The sequence below is a fragment of the Zalophus californianus genome, chromosome 14 (assembly GCF_009762305.2).
Source record: "Zalophus californianus isolate mZalCal1 chromosome 14, mZalCal1.pri.v2, whole genome shotgun sequence".
NCBI classification, from domain to species: Eukaryota; Metazoa; Chordata; class Mammalia; order Carnivora; family Otariidae; genus Zalophus; species Zalophus californianus.
The window spans coordinates 2,008,623-2,026,910 of NC_045608.1; the positions used below are offsets into that span (position 1 = coordinate 2,008,623).

The following is an 18,288-nucleotide window of genomic DNA, read 5'->3' on the forward strand; positions in this document are numbered from 1 at the left end:
CACCGGCCCAGAACCCCCACCCTCTGTCCAAACAGCTTTGCGGAGGCGTCACTCGCTCACGTGGGACACAAGTCACGGCGGGAAGTGCGCCGCCATGTCCGGATGCCCGCCACCCTCACCTGTGCCTCGCCCTGCGGCTCTGCCTGCTCCCCCGACCCTGCCCCAGCCCTGCCCTGAAAGCCACCATGCTCTCTGTGTCTACAGGTTTCCTGTTGCAGTCATTGCCCCCCCCCCCCGACCCCCGCACGTGGGTGCATGGCAGCGTTGGGGCCTTCCCTCCTTTCTGTCTGCAGATCAGGGCGCACGGGGTGCTTTATCTGTCCGGCCCCCATGCACTCCCTCCGAGTCCAGGGTCCTGCCTGAGGTGGGCTCTCCATTTGCACACGACGGCTGCCCCCCTCGCCCTCCCTGAGCTTGCAAATTCAGTGAGACACCCCGAACTGACCCTTGCCCTCCCTTCTCCCAGCATCAGCCCCCGCCCGCGGACCTGACTCAGTGCCCGTGTCCCCCTCCGCTCATCCTGACCCATGAAGCCTTCAGCCCCATGGCCCCTCACTCTTTGTGTCCAGGCAAAGCCCAGTTTCGTCACCTCCTGAGCCGCTCCCTGATCCAACGTCTTCACCCCATCTCCTCTGCCAGCCCCATGCACAGGGTGCCCCGAGGGTCTCCATAAAATGCAGGCATGCTCAAGTCACACCCCACCTTAAAACTCCTGATACCTCCCAGCTCCAGAGATCAAATCCACACCGACAGGGACCCTGCCAGTCGTCATCCCTCAATGCTCCTGCATTCACCTCCAGCCAGGCTGGCTCTCAGCTCCCGGGAGGGACCCTGCTCCCTGCCCCAGGGCCTTTGCATATGCCACCCCCTTGCCAGACTGTTTCCCCACTTCCTCCACCACCCCCCCCCCCAGGCTTTCACAGTAAACACCCGTCTGTCTGCTCCTGGTGCAGGTGGCCCCTGGCCATTAATGACTTCCGAAAACCATCAGCCCATTGCACAGCATTCCTAGACCCTGGGACCTGGTTAGGGAGCCCCAGAGCGACTTGGTGCCGTGAAATCTGCACAGGACGGGGATCAGGGGTCCTTACTCTGCTCCCACCCCCACGACTTAGGGAGCTTGTGACTTTGGGCCGGCACCTCATACCTCGCTCTGTGCTTAAAATTGGGAGAAGTAACACTTTCTCTGCTTTCCTTGCTAAGCACATAAAACCTGTCCCTGATGTATTGGTGAGCCTCCAATGCTGTCGGCGTGTGACCCATCACAGCGTCTCTACTACACGTTTTCAGGACACGGCTGTTACCTTTCACTACCAGGAATGCCATTTTACTTAGTGGAGCCTTTTCTGTTATTTAAAATTAATTTGATAATCCAAAATTCACCTACCATATATTTTCTTTGCAAATTGAGCATGATTGTAAAAAAAAATATTCATCCCAATATTTTGAGGACTTGAGAGGGTGGGCACTCTCATACCCTGAGGAGGTGGGGAGGGCAAAACAGTGCCTCCGTGTTTTTGCAGGACATTTTGGCAGTAGGCACCCTGAACGTTAAAAATATCCATGCCTTTGAGCAAACAAATATGCTTCCTAGAGATTTACCTTTAGGAAGAAATTGTGGAAGTGTGCAAAGATATGTTTAGAAGGATATTTGATACAACGCTGTTCAGATTAACCAAAGGTTAGAAGCAACATCAACACCCAACGTTGTTGGGACATTGGTTAAGTGGCGTGAGTCAGTCTGTTCAGTGAAATACTCCACATCCATTAACAAGGACGCGATAGAATATTTCATGAGGCGGAGGGAGGGTCCCGCTCTATGGGAAAGTGTGAAAAATAAGCAGATTAGTAAAAAGCCTATGTAATATGATTCCACTTCTGCTAAATAACATACACAGGAAGATTATAGGGTGCATGATCTTCTTTTTTGCTTCCTAATCTGAGCACGTGTCGTTGTGGTAGACGCGACAGGTAGGAGCAGAAAGACGGAACTGTCAATGTGTCATCCGGCTCACAGACCCACACGTACACCATCTTGGTCTGGACCCGCGTGGGCGAGCGGGCGTGCAGGCGCAGGGGGGCGGGGGCAGGCGCCGCATTGGCCTCCACGTGGAGCATCTACTCAAGAGAGTCCTTCCTTCCTCCAGCTACAACCCTTTTGATGGGCCCAATGAGAACCCCGAGGCCGAGCTGCCGCTCACGGCGGGGAAGTACCTCTACATCTACGGGGACATGGACGAAGACGGCTTCTACGAAGGTCGGTTGGGGGTGCGGGGCGGTGGGCGCGCCGGGGCGGGCCACCTGCCTGACCTGTTTGCCCAGGGCCCTGACAGACGGGCCAGGCTCCTGCTTACTCCTGACCCTCCGCCCTTCTGATGACGGAGGGGCGTCCTAGACCCGGCAGACCTCGGACGTCCCCGCAGAGCTCCCCGGGCAGCTGAAGCACACACCCTGGGCTGAGGACCCTCCTGTCCCAGAGGGGCTGTCCTGCCTCTCCTACCTCACTGCACAGCACCCCGGGCTCCCCCAGCTGACCTCCTCCCAGCAGGACAGGTGGTGGCCTCCCCTGGCTCAGGGCGATCCCACCGACCTCTGGCTTCGGCTGTTGTCTGGCCCACGTCCTGCTAGATCCCTCCCCCAGCTTAAAATCGGGAAATGTAATCGCCCCCGTCTGGGACGCCTCACCCCTGTCCCCTCGTTAGCCTGAGGACGAGTTGGGGACAGCACCTGCAGTGTCACGAGCTGAGTTGCTCTGGACGGAAGGGTCTTGGTCTCTGCCCGTGATTGCCCTTGGGCAGAAGGACTGGTTCTTTCGAAGCCAGCAGGGTTCTCTGTCATGGCCCCATGGAGCCTGATTCACAGCGGGCTGCAAAGCTCGGGGGTCCACTGTCCATGAGGCGGGGGGGAAGCTTCCCTTTGGGTAGAATGTGGAGAGCGCGTCCCCACCTCCGGGCCGGCCTAGGGGCCACGCAGTGTGGGGTGGTTGCACGGCGGGCCTTGCTTATATCCCCGTCAGCATCCTTGCCATCACCGCCCCTTGTGGGAGTGCCCTGGAGGCGAGCGAGGGTGGACCATCTTGAGACCCACACCCTCCATAGGACCAGGAGCAGAGTCAGGGTCCCCATTTATTCTGGGAGAATCCAGGGCTAATGGTCTCGTGCCCTCCTTGGGTCCATCACATGTCCCCCGAGGCGGGGGCCCCCAGTGTCGGCGCCCCCAGGCTTCCCCAGCCTCCTGCCAGGTACTGGGTGGGGGTTCCCTGTCCCACTGGTGCTGGAAGGTTGTCCGGACCGTGTCGTCTTGGAGGTTCCTCAAGACACCTCTTGGTTTTTCAGGCCCCTGCAGCTAATAGGCTTTGAGCCCAACTAAAAAGAACATTTCACACAACAGGAAGGGGCTCTCCCCGCAGCCGCCCGTCACTGCGAGAGCTAGCTCGATGACATTCTCTGACACTCGACAGTGTGGTCTGGCACCGCATGGATAATCTCTGCATCAGAGTAGATGGCGCGCTGGCGACCTCGTTAGGACGTACACGGTGCCTTGCAAGGGGGGAGGGTCACCTTTTAGTTCCTATGCATATGCTCGCCCCAGCAAAGATGATAGGAAGATGGTTATTATTATTTTTTTTTACCTCCAAACCCCTCGTGTCATGCGTGTGTGTTGGTCTGAGACACTTACTGGGCACCTACTGTGTGCTAGATGTCCCAGGACAGTTCATGTGATGAACAGAAAGGGGTCCCTGCTCTCATGGGGCATTAGCCCCGTTGGGAGGGTCGTCAATGCCTGTATGCAGGTAACTGAACGCGGTGGTGTTGGCTCATGATAAGCATTAAAGAGGAGGCCGCCCTGACTGATGGATTCAGGGGTGGCAGGTGGCAAGTCATGAGAGCGGGGTACTGAGGAAGGGACATCTGGGCAGGCTTCCGTGGAGACCTGTGGGATCCTCTGTGGTCCCGTTGCTCTCGCAGACGATGGGGCGGGACCTTGGGGACCCCCGACGCGAGGGTTGGGTGCTCTCACTGTCCTTGTGCCAACAGGTGAGCTCCTGGACGGGCAGAGGGGTCTGGTGCCCTCCAACTTTGTGGACTTTGTGCAGGACAGCGAGTCACGACTAGCAAGTACGCTGGGCAAAGAACAGGACCAGAATCTCATCAAGCAGGCCGGCATCGGCTCGGAGGGGGGGAGCCTTGTGGACCTCCGCACCCCCGCTCACACACACGCCGGCGTCACGGACAATGGTGCGGGGACCCTGGGCGTGAGCATTGACGAGACTGGAGAAGACATCGTGCCTTACCCTAGAAAAATCACCCTCATCAAGCAACTCGCCCGAAGTGTCATTGTGGCCTGGGAGCCCCCGGCCGTGCCGCCGGGCTGGGGGACCGTGAGCAGCTACAACGTGCTGGTGGACCAGGAGACACGCGTGAGCCTCATGCTAGGGAGCAGAACCAAGGCCCTCATCGAGAAGCTCAACACAGCGGCCTGCACCTACCGGATCTCTGTGCAGTGCATCACCAGCAGGGGCAGCTCGGACGAGCTGCAGTGCACGCTGCTGGTGGGCAAGGACGTGGTGGTGGCCCCCTCCCACCTGAGGGTGGACAACATCACCCAGATCTCCGCCCAGCTCTCCTGGCTGCCCACCAACAGCAACTACAGCCACGTCATCTTCCTCAACGAGGAGGAGCTCGACGTCGTCAGGGCTGCCAGGTACAAGTACCAGTTCTTCAACCTCAGGCCCAACATGGCCTACAAGGTGAAGGTCCTGGCCAAGCCTCACCAGATGCCGTGGCAGCTGCCCCTGGAGCAACGGGAGAAGAAAGAGGCCTTCGTGGAATTCTCCACATTGCCCGCAGGTGAGCCCCGTCCTCCCGTGGGGCCCCGAGGGGCAGGGCTGGGGCGAGAGGGCTCAGGCAGGGAAGACGGTACCCAGATGGCACTGTTCTGGAAAGCCCCACGAGGGAGGGAGAGGGAGAGGGGAGGGAGAATACGTGGATTTTGTGTAGGGACCATGTTTATGAAGCTACTTCTTCTCACACTGGCGTCTGCAAGAGGCCCGCCCTGGAAAAGACAGGACACAGTGAGGCCGCCCTCGGGGGCGTAAGGGGACGTCTCCCCCACAGCGTCCCTCCCGCGAGCGCGCGCTCGTTGAGTGGAACAGCAAACCAAGTGTCCGCACGCCTTCAAAACCGTTCTTTCTCTCTCATCGTAAATCACACACGCGGGTGAATTTGTGTAGAGGGTGTGAAATTCTGTTGTAGACGCTTTTCTGGGTTCTGGGCGCAACTGCTACGTAAAATCGTAGGAAATCGTAGCCCGCCGGGTCTGCTCATGTCCGAGTCACCAGACGCCCGGTGCTGCCGTGGGGCAACTCCCCCCACCTCCAGAAACTTCCGTGGTGCTGGTCTTGGCTGTGGTGCACCTTCCGAGCAGGCCAGCTGTGCCCAGGTGGGAGCCCGGACACCTGGGGGAAGAGTAGCCTTCTTGGAGCAAAGAAGGTCATTTTTGCAAGAATATTTGAGGGCATAATTTGTTTCCTCTAGAGCCTCTCTTCGTCCTGCGTTACTCACGAGATCCCCTGAAATGCCCGTCTTTGCAGCCTCTTTGTTGGACTTCTCTCTGTGCTTAGTTCATCCGGCCCCACCCCACCTCGTTTGTCGGTAGTTTTTACAAGCAATTCGTTTCTTCTCCAGGAGCACTTTTACAGCTGCCTGAAGTCTTCCCTCTAACACAAGATGGGCCGCTCAATTTGTGATGGATTCACTTCTATTTCATTGTGTTCTCCAGCATTTGCCAAACCCATAACCAACTCGCGTCTGACCTACAAAGCAGCAATGTCATGGGCAGGTGGGGCGGATGCTGCCTTGGGGAGGGAGCGATGTCTCAGGAGCAATGGCCTTCTAAGGGGTCAGCACACTTGCCTTGCGTGATGACTTGATTTCCTGACCGGCCACGGCGTCAACTGTGAATACCGGGACAATGAAGACGCTTGGCCCTGATGCCTACCATACAGTCACGTGGTCAGTGCTGGGGGGGTCAAGAAATGAGAAACACAAGGCACCGGGCTGGGGGCGGGGCTCGGGAGGGACGAGGAACCCGCATTGGGACCACCAGGTTGGGCTTCTGGAGAAGCTCACCATGAGATGGACAGGATGGGGGGTCCAGGTATGAGCCTAGGGCACGTCCCACAGGGTAGCCCCCCACCCCCGGCGTCCCAGGCCGTGCGCACCGCCCGAACACAGTGCGGTCGCTCCTCACGGCTCTGGGGGCTGGAAGTCCGAGGCCGAGGCGCCGCAGAGTTGGGGTCTGGGGAGGACCTGCGTCCTGGTCCACAGACGGGTCTTCTCCCGTGTCCTCGCGGGGTAGAGGAGGCGAGGGACGCCTGTGGGGCCTCCTGGGTGAGGGTACTGACGCCCCTCTGAGAGTTCTGCAGTCATGACGTCAGCCCCTCCCAGAGGTTTCACCTCCTGACACCAGCACCGTGGGCGTTCGGATTTCAGCATGAATTCTGGGGTGGGGGATGCAGACCATGTTCTGATGGTGGTGAGTGCAGTGAGGGGAAGGTCTGGGAGATCCTGCCCTGCGTGGGAGGAAAGGGGTGCTCCCAGACCAGTGCGTTCTGAACTCATCTCAGGTATGACTTGTACTGAGCACGCCCGCACGGCGGACATGAGAGCCACCCCCTGCTGGGCTGGAGCTGACAGAAGAGCAGTTCCAAGTCTCCCTTCACCCACAAACCCCTGTCCCTCAACTGTGATTTCACTTTATGTAAAAGCGAGAACTGAGGAAGATCCCAGACTGGTTTCAGCTCTGGACCATTGCTCTTCAGAACAACGAGGCCTGATAGCTTAATCAGCATTCCTTGTTGAGACTGATCAAAGTGCCAGAGCCAGGTGATCAAGAAAACACTAGTGACCCTGAAAGACTTAATGGGGTTTCTGAACACTTACAATTAGCTCAGGTTGCAACGCTAGCCCTCAGCAAACTCTGGTCTGGTCTGGTCACTCAACAGAAAGGCCGGAATCATGAATTCCAGAGTCCCCTGCCTTTACGAGAAGCCACTCACCCCCAAGGAGAAGGATCAGGCGGGTCCTCAGCAAGCCAATACTAGAAACAGGATGCCACAGGTGTGATCACAAGGTCACAGAGCTGCACGTCCCAGGGGCAGCTGTCAGCAGAGGGATGGGCAATGTGTGTGCTTTAGGGTGACATCAGCCATGTGAATTGTTGGGGGCAGGAAACGTGGTGTTTTCAATGGTAGCCATTGTGGTACCTAAATTCTGGGGGTGGAATTTAAAGCTGGCATTCAGAAGTAGATTTCAAATCAGAATTTAAGATGATCTTTAGGGTTTGCAACACTGCATACAGCATCTTGTGAAAAGGACTTCTCCAAAGGGCCTAGACAAGCAAGGCACATCATTCCCACCTGGCAGCTCCAGGATCCTGTGGTCCCTGCAGAGGCCAGGCCTGCCCACTGGCGGTGGCCAGACTTCCTCCCTCCAGCCTGGGCTAAGCATTGCCGTGTGCATCCCGCACCCTCCCAGTGCCAGGTGAACCGGATACTTGAATGAAGAGAGACGGGCTGGAATTTCTCCTGAGCTCTACTGTCCCCCTGCCTGCTGGGGCTGGCTTGGCAATTGCAGGCCCCGAGACTCAAGGCAGATCACGACCAGAAGCCTGTATGCAGAGTGCCCAGCGGCTGCAGGAAGGGCAAGCCACTTCCCAGATGGGACACGAGAGACCTATTAGTAGAATTCTTCAAATCTTCATACCCTTACTGGGTTTTGTCTGCTCAGTCTCTCCAGTTATTGAGAATTATTGTCTATATATTTCTAAATATATAATTTATTATATATTTTATAATACATATAATATTATATATTATATAATATATATAATATATACATAGAAATATATATTTCTAAATATTGTCTATATTTTCCTCTTCAGTTTTCTCCTTTTTGCTTTGTATATTGTGAAGCTCCATTATTAGGCGCATACACATTTATTTATTTTTTTTAAAGATTTTATTTATTTATTTGACAGAGACCGAGACAGTGAGAGAGGGAACACAAGCAGGGGGAGCGGGAGAGGGAGAAGCAGCCTTCCCACTGAGCAGGGAGCCTGATGCAGGGATCGATCCCAGGACTCTGGGATCATGACCTGAGCCGAAGGCAGACACTTAAGCTTAACGACAGAGCCACCCCGGCGCCCTAGGTGCATACACATTTAAGTGGTTAGTTCTTGATGAATTGACCCCTTTCTCATAATGAAATGCCCCTCTTTGTCTCTGGTATTACTTCTTGTCTTGAAGTCTGTATTGTCTGACATTCATATGATCACCAGCTTTTTCATGCTGAGTGTTTACATGTTATGTCTTTTTCTAACCTTTCAAATTCTTTGTATCTTTATTTTCAGGATGTCTCTTATGAATAGTCAATAGTCGGATCTTGGTGTTATAGAAATCTGACAATTTCTGCCTTTTAATTGGAATCTTTAGTTCCTTTTCTTTTAGTAAAATTACTGATATGACTTGGTTTAAGTCTGCCATATGCTCTTTGTTTTTCATTTATCCTGTTTTTTTCTTTGTTGATCTTTCCCTACCTTTTTGGGGAGAAAGGGAAGGAAGGAGTCAACTAAGTGTATTTTTCTATTCCATTTCCTCCTCTATTGACTTTTTTTGGCTATAACTCTTTGTATTCTTGCTTTAGAGATTGCTGCAGGGAGTAACACATGCATATTTAACTTATCAAAACTGAGCTTACAGGGGTGCCTGGGTGGCTCAGTGGGTTAAGTGTCTGCCCTTGGCTCAGATCATGATCCCAGGATCCTGGGATCGAGCCCTCCCTGCTCAGCAGGGGGATTGATTCTCTCTCCTCCCCACTCATGGTCACTCTCCCTATCTCTGTCACTATCTCTGTCTCTTTCTCAAATAAATAAAGCTTTAAAAAATTAGCTTACATTAATAAGATAATGTATTTACAAGGGAAGAATAGTACCAAGGTATAATTCCATTTATGCTCCTTCATTTTTACTATTGTTTTTATATATTTTACTTTTACATATATTGTGAACCCCTTGATACATTATCTTGCTTTAATTAATTGCTTTTGAAGAATTCGACAAAAATAGTCTTTTATGTTTCCCAATATATCTGCAATTTCCACCAGTTTTTATCCCTTTTTGTAGGTTCATATTTCCACCTGGTATGATTTCCTTCCAGCTCTGAAGACTTTCCTTTAGCATCTGTTTCAGTATTCTTTTGGTTATCTTAAAAAAAAAAAACTCATTATTTCACCTTTATTTAAAAATATTTTTTCTCTGGGCGCACCCAGCTGGCTCAGTTGGAGGAGTGTGCAACTCTTGATCTTGGGGTCAGGAGTTTGAGCCCCATGTTGGGTGTAGAGATTACATAAATAAATAAAACTTAAAAAATATTTTTTCTCTGGATATAGAATTCTAGACTTTTTTTATTGCAGTACTGTGCAAATGTCATTCCCTTTCTCTTGACCTCCCCTATTTGTATAAGGAGTCAGTTCTCCTGTTGTCCCCTTCATTCTCTTTCAAGATTTATCTCTTTGACTTTGATGGTCAGTAATTTGACTGTAATGTGCCTAGGCTTACTTTTACTTCTACTTATCTTTTTTGAAATTTACTGATATTCCTGGATCTAAGGGTGGTAGTGATAGTGGTTTTTCTTCAAATTTCAAACTTTGTATCCCCACAGACCTTTTCTACTTTAACTTTCACTTTGGAGAATCTAATTATACATAAGTCAGATTGCTTGCTGTTGTTGTACAGATTTATGAACTCCTGTTTATTTTTTAGATCATTTTCCTCATTGTGTTTCAGTTGGGATAATTTCTATTACACTGTCTTCAAGTGTATTCATTCTTTCTTTTGCAGTGTCCAATCTGCTGTGAAGACTATTAAATGAAATTTTTATTTTGGCCATTGCAGTTTTCAATTCTAGGATTTTCATTTGGTCCTTTTTAAAATTTTCTTATCACTCTTGGAATTCCCATCTCTTCACCTACCACATTTATCTTTACCTATACATTCTTTAACCTACTTGTAATAATTATTTTAGTCTTTGCTACTTCCAACATCTGGGTCATCTGTGGGCCCACTTCTACTGACTGTTTTTCCTCTTGATTATGAATCATATTTTCTCATTTCTTTCCACATCTGGTGACTTTCTTTGTGTATTGGACATTGTAGATTATGCCCTAGAAAGACTCTGGATTCTGTTATCTTCATCAGTAACAGCTGTAACAACACCTCTGCAGAGTATTGAGGTTTAGTCTAGCAGACAGTTATATTTGTGACATATCTAGATCCTGTAGATGCTTGTTTTAGCTTTATTTGAGTAAATATATTTCATTTTTGCCTTAGAATGTGGCCCTTAGTCCTGATCTATGATCCCAACTTCTGTGAGATGGGCCTTCTGTGTCTCCAATGGAAAACTCAAGCTCCTCTAACTTAAAAGGATTTGAACTCCAAATTCTTCCTGTTAGCACTAGGCAGCTACCAGAATCAGTGCTGAACTCTATAGCTGTCTAGCTGTTTACTTTCCTTTATGTTGTTTGCATTCCTGCCTGCCCTGCACAGGCACAATTTAGGGGTCACCGAATAGTTTGAGGGGAATGGGCACACAGAGGTTAGGGATCCTCTTGCACTGGGTCTTCACTCTCTGGGGCCTCTCTCAATTTCTATCACGTCTGCCATCATTGAACGCCGACTTCTAACTCCACAATCCAGCAAGACCACCACTTCCTGCTTGGACTCTATCTCTCGTACAAGTAAGCTGGGCAGTGTCCTAAGGGAGAATAAAAAGGAATTTGGTTAAGTGTCAGATTTGCTAATTTGTTTGCCTCCTTTCAAGGCACAGATCACATGCCGTCCCCTTTCCCTCTACCTCATAGTGTGGGATGAATCACACGGGGCATGTTCACGGGAGGCTTTTGGAAATGGCTCAAGGTGCTTCTTTCCACCACGAGGCATGGCTGCTTTTCTCATTGCTGGGTGTTCTTCATCAGCAAAGGAGAGTGACCTGGCTCTGACAAGAACCACTGATTGCTTTCATCTTATGAATGCTACCAGGCCATGAGGACAGTGTTGAGGAGATAGGGGGACGTGGTACCCCACAGGTCTCCAAGAGTCCTGGCAGCAGTTTAGCTCTGAGTGGATGAGGGCCTATATGATCTGTCCCATACTCTGAGGGGCAAGTCCACCAGGGTGACCAATCACAGGGAAGGGAGGCAGACGGCACTCAAGGTCGATGCAGCTAGCAGTGCTTAGGAAGGAACAGCCCTACTCAGAGACAGGAAACAGAATCATCATCACTAAATCCCCAGAGTCTGGTCAAACACAACAGCCACCAAAACAAGTGGTCCCCACTAAAAGGATTATGCTCTCCAGAAAGGTCTTCCACTTCTGATATAGAGGGTGGAGATTTCAGGATCTTTTATGGGAGTGTGAGGAGTCCAGTGCCTTTGGAATCAAGTTGAAACAAATAATAACAATAATTAGCATATAAATGGCACTTACTCTGAGCCCATGTACTGTTACAAGCACCTTATCTACATTTTAGTTCATTTAATCTCATGCTTGATGAAGTTGGCTGTACTGATGATTTATTGTATGTTAGAAGCCATGATTTCTCAGAAGCTTGCTCATGATTGGATCTGATGCAGATATTCCTGATGGGCAGCTCTCTTCCAGTGATGATTTGGGGACCCAGGCATGTCCATCTTGTAGTTTCGCCATTTCTACTCTGTGGCTTCTGAGGTTGCCTCCAGGGGTCATCTCCTTCCCAACCAGAGGGGGAAGGACCTTATAGGTTCACCTGTGGAGCTTTTGGTGGGCTAGCCTGGACATGGCACCCATCACTTCTGCCCTGTTCTGTCAGGAGTCAGCCACAGGGGCCACATCTTACTGAGAGGGAAGTTTAGAAACTGAGCACGGCTGTCTGAGCAGGAGTAAAATAATAATACAGTGATGATGTTTTAGTGAGTACATAGCCGTTGTTGCCAACAGGCTCTGTATCGTGTCTATTTTATAGATAAGGTAACTAAATAAAAGACAGTTGTCCAAGGTCCCATGTCAGTAACTGGCAGATCTGGGGCTTGAACCTGGGCAGGCAGGCTCCAGTGTCCACTTTCTTATCACGTCCTATCCTGCCTCTGATTTGTTTGCATTTCTAGGATGATAGAACTGGTTGTCTTGGTTATAAGGCAAAGGCCTGGTATCCAGCAGTAGCCAAGTCAGTGCTGAGCAGGTGAGTGGATGGGGGAATCATGAAGGAAAGGACATCTGCTCTCTGAGTCCGACTCTAAACACACCTTTCTTTGGCAATACATCACCTTTAAATTAACTATACAGGTAGAATTTCACTTCTGAGCCAGGTTGTGAAGATGTTTTGAAGACTTTTATCATGGCATGTTATTAAGAGTGGAGTCATTACGTGCCTTTGCAAATGGGCTACAGGGAAGTGTGGGTGTGAATCCTGCTTCCGGCACTGAATAGCTGAGTGACTTCCCTTGAACCTCAATCTCCTCACATGCAAAGTGGGGGTGTGCTGCGATCACAGGCCTGTGTGAGGATCCCGTGGTGGAAAGTACACAGCAAGGAGAAGCATGTGGCCCGCAGAGAATCCTCCGTAGACAGCTGCCCACCCCCCCCAGAAATGAATACCTTGGGGGAGCAAATGTGGGGCTCCGAGCCTTCCTCCTGGAAGTTATAAATATGTTCTTTTCCAAATGAAATGCCACGTTCAAACAGAAGGATGTGGAAGTGTGCACAGACCTCGAGGAAAGGGTGGTGGGCAGCACAGGCCATCCTGCTGTCCCTGGGAGCCTCCAGATGACCAGGGCCACAGCCACGGCCTCCGTGCCACGCGAACTGGCTGCTCACGACCCACGGCACATGCAGACTGGCCACGGCGCAAGAGAAGTGTTTGCTGGTGCAGCTGGGAAGCCTGTGTGTGGAGCTAGATTTTCAGGGCCAGATGCTGTCCTCAGACCCGTCTCTCTTGGCGCTCAGCTCTGTCCCCTCCCACACGCGGTCCACCCCTACCTTCTCTCAAGTCCATGAACAGACGGAGGGAGGAAAGAGAGCAGCAGCAAGGAGGGGAGAAGGGAGGGAGGAATCTCTCTCTGCCAGTCGCTGGGCTCGCCTGCGTGCGTCCTGAGCCAATCCCACCGCCCAGTAATGACGTCCGCGCTCGCGGACTGGGAACGGGGCGCAGGTGGTCGCAGGCGGCAGAACAACGCCCAGGTGAGCTGCGGGCCGCGGTTCACGCCGGGAGCTGCCGCCCTCCAGCAGCCCTGCCTTCCCATGTGGTGCGCGTTCTCGCCCGCTGCCCTGGCCACCCGGCCCAGAGCACGCCTTCCAGGTGAGAGCAGTGAGCTTCCCCGGCCGCTCACCTGCCAGAGGGCCGTGCCCTGAAAGCGCTTTCTGTGCCTCCAGGCCCTCCGGCGCCCCCCCAAGATGTCACTGTCCACGCCGGGGCCACCCCAGCCACTGTCCAGGTCTCCTGGAAGCCGCCCGCCCTGACAACCGCCGGGCTGTCCAATGGGGCCAACGTGTCTGGCTACGGCGTGTATGCAAAAGGGCAGAGGGTGAGTTCTGGGTGGGGGATCGCGCGGGGACTGGCCAGGGACTGGCCTGCACCTGCTCCTGGAAGGGTGAGGCAGGGGGTGGGGGGCATTCCTCTCTTCCCTCTCTCCACCCCCAAGATACACCGGCACGTCCTGAACAGCACCTTCAGCGGCGCCCAGGGCCCCCACCCCGGCAGAACACAGCCCCCTTCTCTCCTGTGGCTTCTCCTTTCCAGAATTCTCTCTACCCACCTCCCACGCCACTGCTGCCCTGCCCCGGGTGGTTCCTGTTCTCCCCTCAGTACTGAAAACTCGCCTCTTGACCCCACAAAGTTAGCCCCCCAGTGGATGACGGGCTCATAAACTCAACCGGCTGTTGTTGAGAAGATGGTACCACCAGCCAAAGGGGAGGGGGGCCATCTGCACATCAACACACAGCAGGCCTGGCTCCCAGAGACCCTGTGTCCTTAATGCCCACCGTAGGGACCCCGTACCAGCCCCAGCCCCGCCCTGGCACATGACACACAGACGGGGGGACGCTTGGAGGAGCTGCTGTCCATCCTCCCACCCCCTCCTGTTCCCCCAGAGGAGCCAGGGCTGATACATCAGATGTAAGTGCCTATCTGAGCTCCTCCTGCCTGGTCCCCGGGAGTTGCCACCTGCAGGGGCATGCTTCCTTGGCTCCCCCTCCTCCCCCGGGACTCCCCTTGCCCTCTTCCTCCTCCCCAGGACTCCCCTCTTCCCCTCTCCTCCCTCAGGACTCCCTCCTGCTCCCCCTCCTCCCCGGGACTCCCCCGTGCTCCTCCTCCTCCCCCGGACTCCCCCATGCTCTCCCTCCTCCCCCAGGACTCCCCCGTGCTCCCCCTCCTCCCTGGGACTCCCCCGTGCTCCTCCTCCTCCCCCGGACTCCCCCATGCTCTCCCTCCTCGGGACTCCCCCGTGCTCCCCCTCCTCCCCCGAGACTCCCCCGTGCTCCCCCTCCTCCCTGGGACTCCCCTGTGCTCCCCCACCTCCCCCAGGACTCCCCCATGCTCTCCCTCCTCCCCCGAGACTCCCCCGTGCTCCCCCTCCTCCCCCGGGACTCCCCCGTGCTCCTCCTCCTCCCTGGGACTCCCCCGTGCTCCTCCTCCTCCCCCGGACTCCCCCGTGCTCTCCCTCCTCCCTGGGACTCCCCCGTGCTCCTCCTCCTCCCCCGGACTCCCCCATGCTCCTCCTCCTCCCCCGAGACTCCCCCGTGCTCTCCTTCCTCCCCGGGACTCCCCTGTGCTCCCCTCCTCCCCCGGGACTGGGACTCTCCTGCGCTCCTCCTCCTCCCCCGGACTCCTCTGTGCTCTCCCTCCTCCCCAGACTCCCCCGTGCTCCCCCACCTCCCCCAGGACTCCCCCGTGCTCCTCCTCCTCCCCCGGACTCCCCCATGCTCCTCCTCCTCCCCCGAGACTCCCCCGTGCTCTCCTTCCTCCCCGGGACTCCCCTGTGCTCCCCCTCCGTAGGGAAGCCTGCAGGCAGGGTATGCCCATGCAGAAAAAGTGTGTCCTTGCTCTATGACAGGAAGTCCATTTTGGCCCCTGCCCGGCCCTTTCTCCCCCCACCCAACTTTGGCAGTTCATACCTGGTTTCTGATGCCTCTGAAGCCCCTGCATCTATATCTGAATTGATTCTGGACAGGGAAGGAAAGGCGTGGTCCTCACTGGTGCCCAGGAACCTCCAAGAGCTGCACGGGTGGGGTCTGTGGAAGTCCCCGGCCTTTGCCCCCCTCTGAGGCTCTCCAGGCTGGGCACGCAGTTGAGCTGGGCATGGATAGGGTCCCGGGCCTGGGAGGCCGTCTGGGGGCTGGCCCCTGTCCAGCAGGGTGCATGGGGAGAAGCTGCAGGCAGGCGGGCCCCTGTGACAGACATTCTCTGTGTGCAGGTGGCTGAGGTCACCTCCCCCGTGGCGGACAGCATAGCCGTGGAGCTGGTGCGGCTGCGGAGCCTGGAAGCCAAGGCTGTGACCGTGCGGACCCTCTCTGTGCAGGGCGAGTCCACGGACTCTGCCCCTGCTGCCATCCCTCCCGACCTCCTGGTGCCTCCAACCCCCCACCTGAGAACTCCCACACCGAAGCCCTTAGCAAGTGCCGGAGCCCCCGATACCAAAGATGAACACCTGGGTCCCCACGTCGCCATGGACGGGGCCTGGGAGCAGACTGGGGCCCCGGCCCCAGCCCACGGGCACATGCTGGAGCCGCCCAGCCTGCAGGGCTCGGGCCCGGGGAGGCGGTCCCCCTCGCCCAGCCGGATCCTCCCACAGCCACAGGGCACCCCGGTTTCCACGTCCGTCGCCAAGGCCATGGCCCGGGAAGCTGCGCAGAGAGTGGCCGAGAGCAGCAGGGTAAGACCGGGCTTCTCCTCACTGGTCTGCGGAGGGGGCTGCTCCAGGCGCTGGGCCCAGGGGCTGCCTGGCCTGGGAGGGAGGGATGCTGCGCGGCCTCCCTGTGCCCGTGGACTGCTTTCTTGGCCAGATCCTGATGGGATCAAAATGTATTCTCGGTATGTGAAAATGGACCCACGTACCCAGAGAAACTGCCTCTCGACCAGCCTGGCTCAGCTCCAACAACAGGCTGTGAGCGGCCCACTCCCCAGGCTCTGTCTGTGTTGAGGGTCTGAGAGGTGCTTTCTAGAAGTCGGCCTGGGGATCTTCTTCCTGAACGAGGCTCACGGCCTGGTTCTGCGTGCTTCAGAGCCGCAGCTGTGTGCGTGTGCATACTTGACATGCGTGCAGACCTGTTTCCATGCACACGTGCACACAGACATACCTACGTGCACGCATAGACAGCCGTGGGCATATACGCACGTCCCTACGTGCAGAAGTGCACACATATAAACACACTTGCATACCTGTTACCCAGGACTGTGCGGGCCACGGGGATACGGTGGTGCTATATTCCAGACGAGATGTGCAATGAGACATGACGTAGTAAGAAACACCTATGAGGTGCTGCCCCGTCCAGGCCCGGGAGAGTGGGATCTGGAGCTGGGCTAGACCGTGTGCCCCCCACCCCCACCTGCCTGTCTGGGACAAAGCCCCCGTCTCTTCCTCGGGTGTGTTGGTCCACCAGGGTGTCCGGCATGTGTGCTGTGGCCTGTGGTCGGGGCTCTGGCCGAGGCGACAGTGGCGGTCAGCATCCGTTTCGGCTCCGCCCGTCCAGCTGTAGGGTCCCTCCAGGACAGAGAGGACGCTGTCGGACGCCGACAGCGTCCTCTCTGAGCTGCAGGTGGAGATATCTGTGCGGACGCCTGGAGGTCCCGAGGGCTGCGTCAGCCTGGCCCTGGGGTGGGGACCAGGTCAGGGAGTCTGAGGAAGGGTGTAGACCTTAATGGTCAGAGCTGGGTCACACAGGCCACGTATAGGACACTGGGGAGGGATGCACGGTGCAGTGACAGCCATTGGTCCTCCCTAAACACCGGAAACCTCGGCCGTTGCGTGAGCTCTCCCAACTGGTTCAGTACTGGCCTCAAATACTTAAACGAATAAACACTAATCTGTGACTTCTGACGAGAAGTGGGCCCACCCCCGCTGTGTTGTTTCTCACGAAGCAGAAGCCCGGGCCCAGAACGTTGTGGTGCTTTTGGTGAAGCTCTGTGGGCAGGAAGGGCCTGGCAGGGGAGTGGGCACCCCTCTGCTCTTTGGGATGGCACCCCTAAGGCCCCCAGGCGGGGTCCCGAGAGCTGGCTGGAACCAGAGCCTGGGGCTGCTGCTCACTCCCCAGCCAGCTTACCTTTTGGAGGGCATGGAGAGAAAGCAAACCTTTGAATGTTATTTTTCAAGAAAGTGGTGTCCCTAGGTTTCTTCCAGCAAAGGCAGGAAGTGGTTCTGGTCAGGGACGGGGGCAGCACATCAGAGGCCAGCGCTGGGCCACCGGACACGGGTCCGTACCGTGGTGGCTCCCAGGGGGACTGGGGGGCTGAGCGAAGCAGAGGCCAAGCCCAGAAGACATGGGGGCCTGGAAGCCCCCTGCCCCTCACCAGCCCCTCCTGACCGCTCCTTTCCTTCTCCTTCCAAGTTAGAGAAAAGGAGCATCTTCCTGGAGAGGGGCGGCGGGCAGTATACAAACTCGGATGAGGAAGACAGCTATGACCCCCCGGACGTCAAGAGGAGAGGCGCCTCGGTGGACGACTTTCTGAAAGGCGCAGAGCTCGGCAAGCAGGTGAGTGTGGCCGTGAGGTCCCTGTGGGCCTCGCCTGGCCTCAGCCAGAGCTACCGAGTGTGACCTCCTCTGGGGACAGTTCCAGAAGTCCAGATGGGAGGCTCCCACCCTCCCCGACCGTGCTGTGCCGGCACCTGGTCACGGGGATGATTGGGTGGGTCAGGTAAACCTACAGGTGACCACCTGGTTAATTTAGGCAGAGCCCACCGTTTGTTCATCCACTTTCCTTAATCAGACTAATGTTTGTTGGGCACCTGGTACGTGCCAGGCATCACGGGAAAGCCCAAAACACAGGATCCACATCCTACACCCAGAGCACAAGCCGTCAGTGCTCCCCTCCCAGCCCAGGCCCCTGCGCCACAGATGCGCTCCGCCTGGCTTGTGGCTCCAGGTTCTGATCACGTGCACTCTAACGGAAGCAGCCCTGACTGTCTGGACAAGAGACAGGAAGGGCTGGAGAGTCGGGCAATCCGGGGGTGTCAGGGCACAAAGACACGGCAGACAGCGGGT

General features: G+C 55.1%; 1 protein-coding gene across 12 annotated transcripts in view; it reads left to right on the top strand.

The window, feature by feature from the left end:
* Window positions 1–18,288, top strand: part of RIMBP2 (RIMS binding protein 2) — a 79,462-nt gene that overhangs the window by 36,982 nt on the left and 24,192 nt on the right. For all 12 annotated transcript variants that reach the window (XM_027575833.2, XM_027575825.2, XM_027575827.2 and 9 more), the window contains 5 exons: window positions 2,148–2,257; window positions 4,038–4,850; window positions 13,465–13,616; window positions 15,504–15,962; window positions 17,635–17,778. In XM_027575833.2, the coding sequence (XP_027431634.2) occupies window positions 2,148–2,257; window positions 4,038–4,850; window positions 13,465–13,616; window positions 15,504–15,962; window positions 17,635–17,778 (1,678 nt within the window). The remainder of the gene's footprint in view (window positions 1–2,147; window positions 2,258–4,037; window positions 4,851–13,464; window positions 13,617–15,503; window positions 15,963–17,634; window positions 17,779–18,288) is intronic.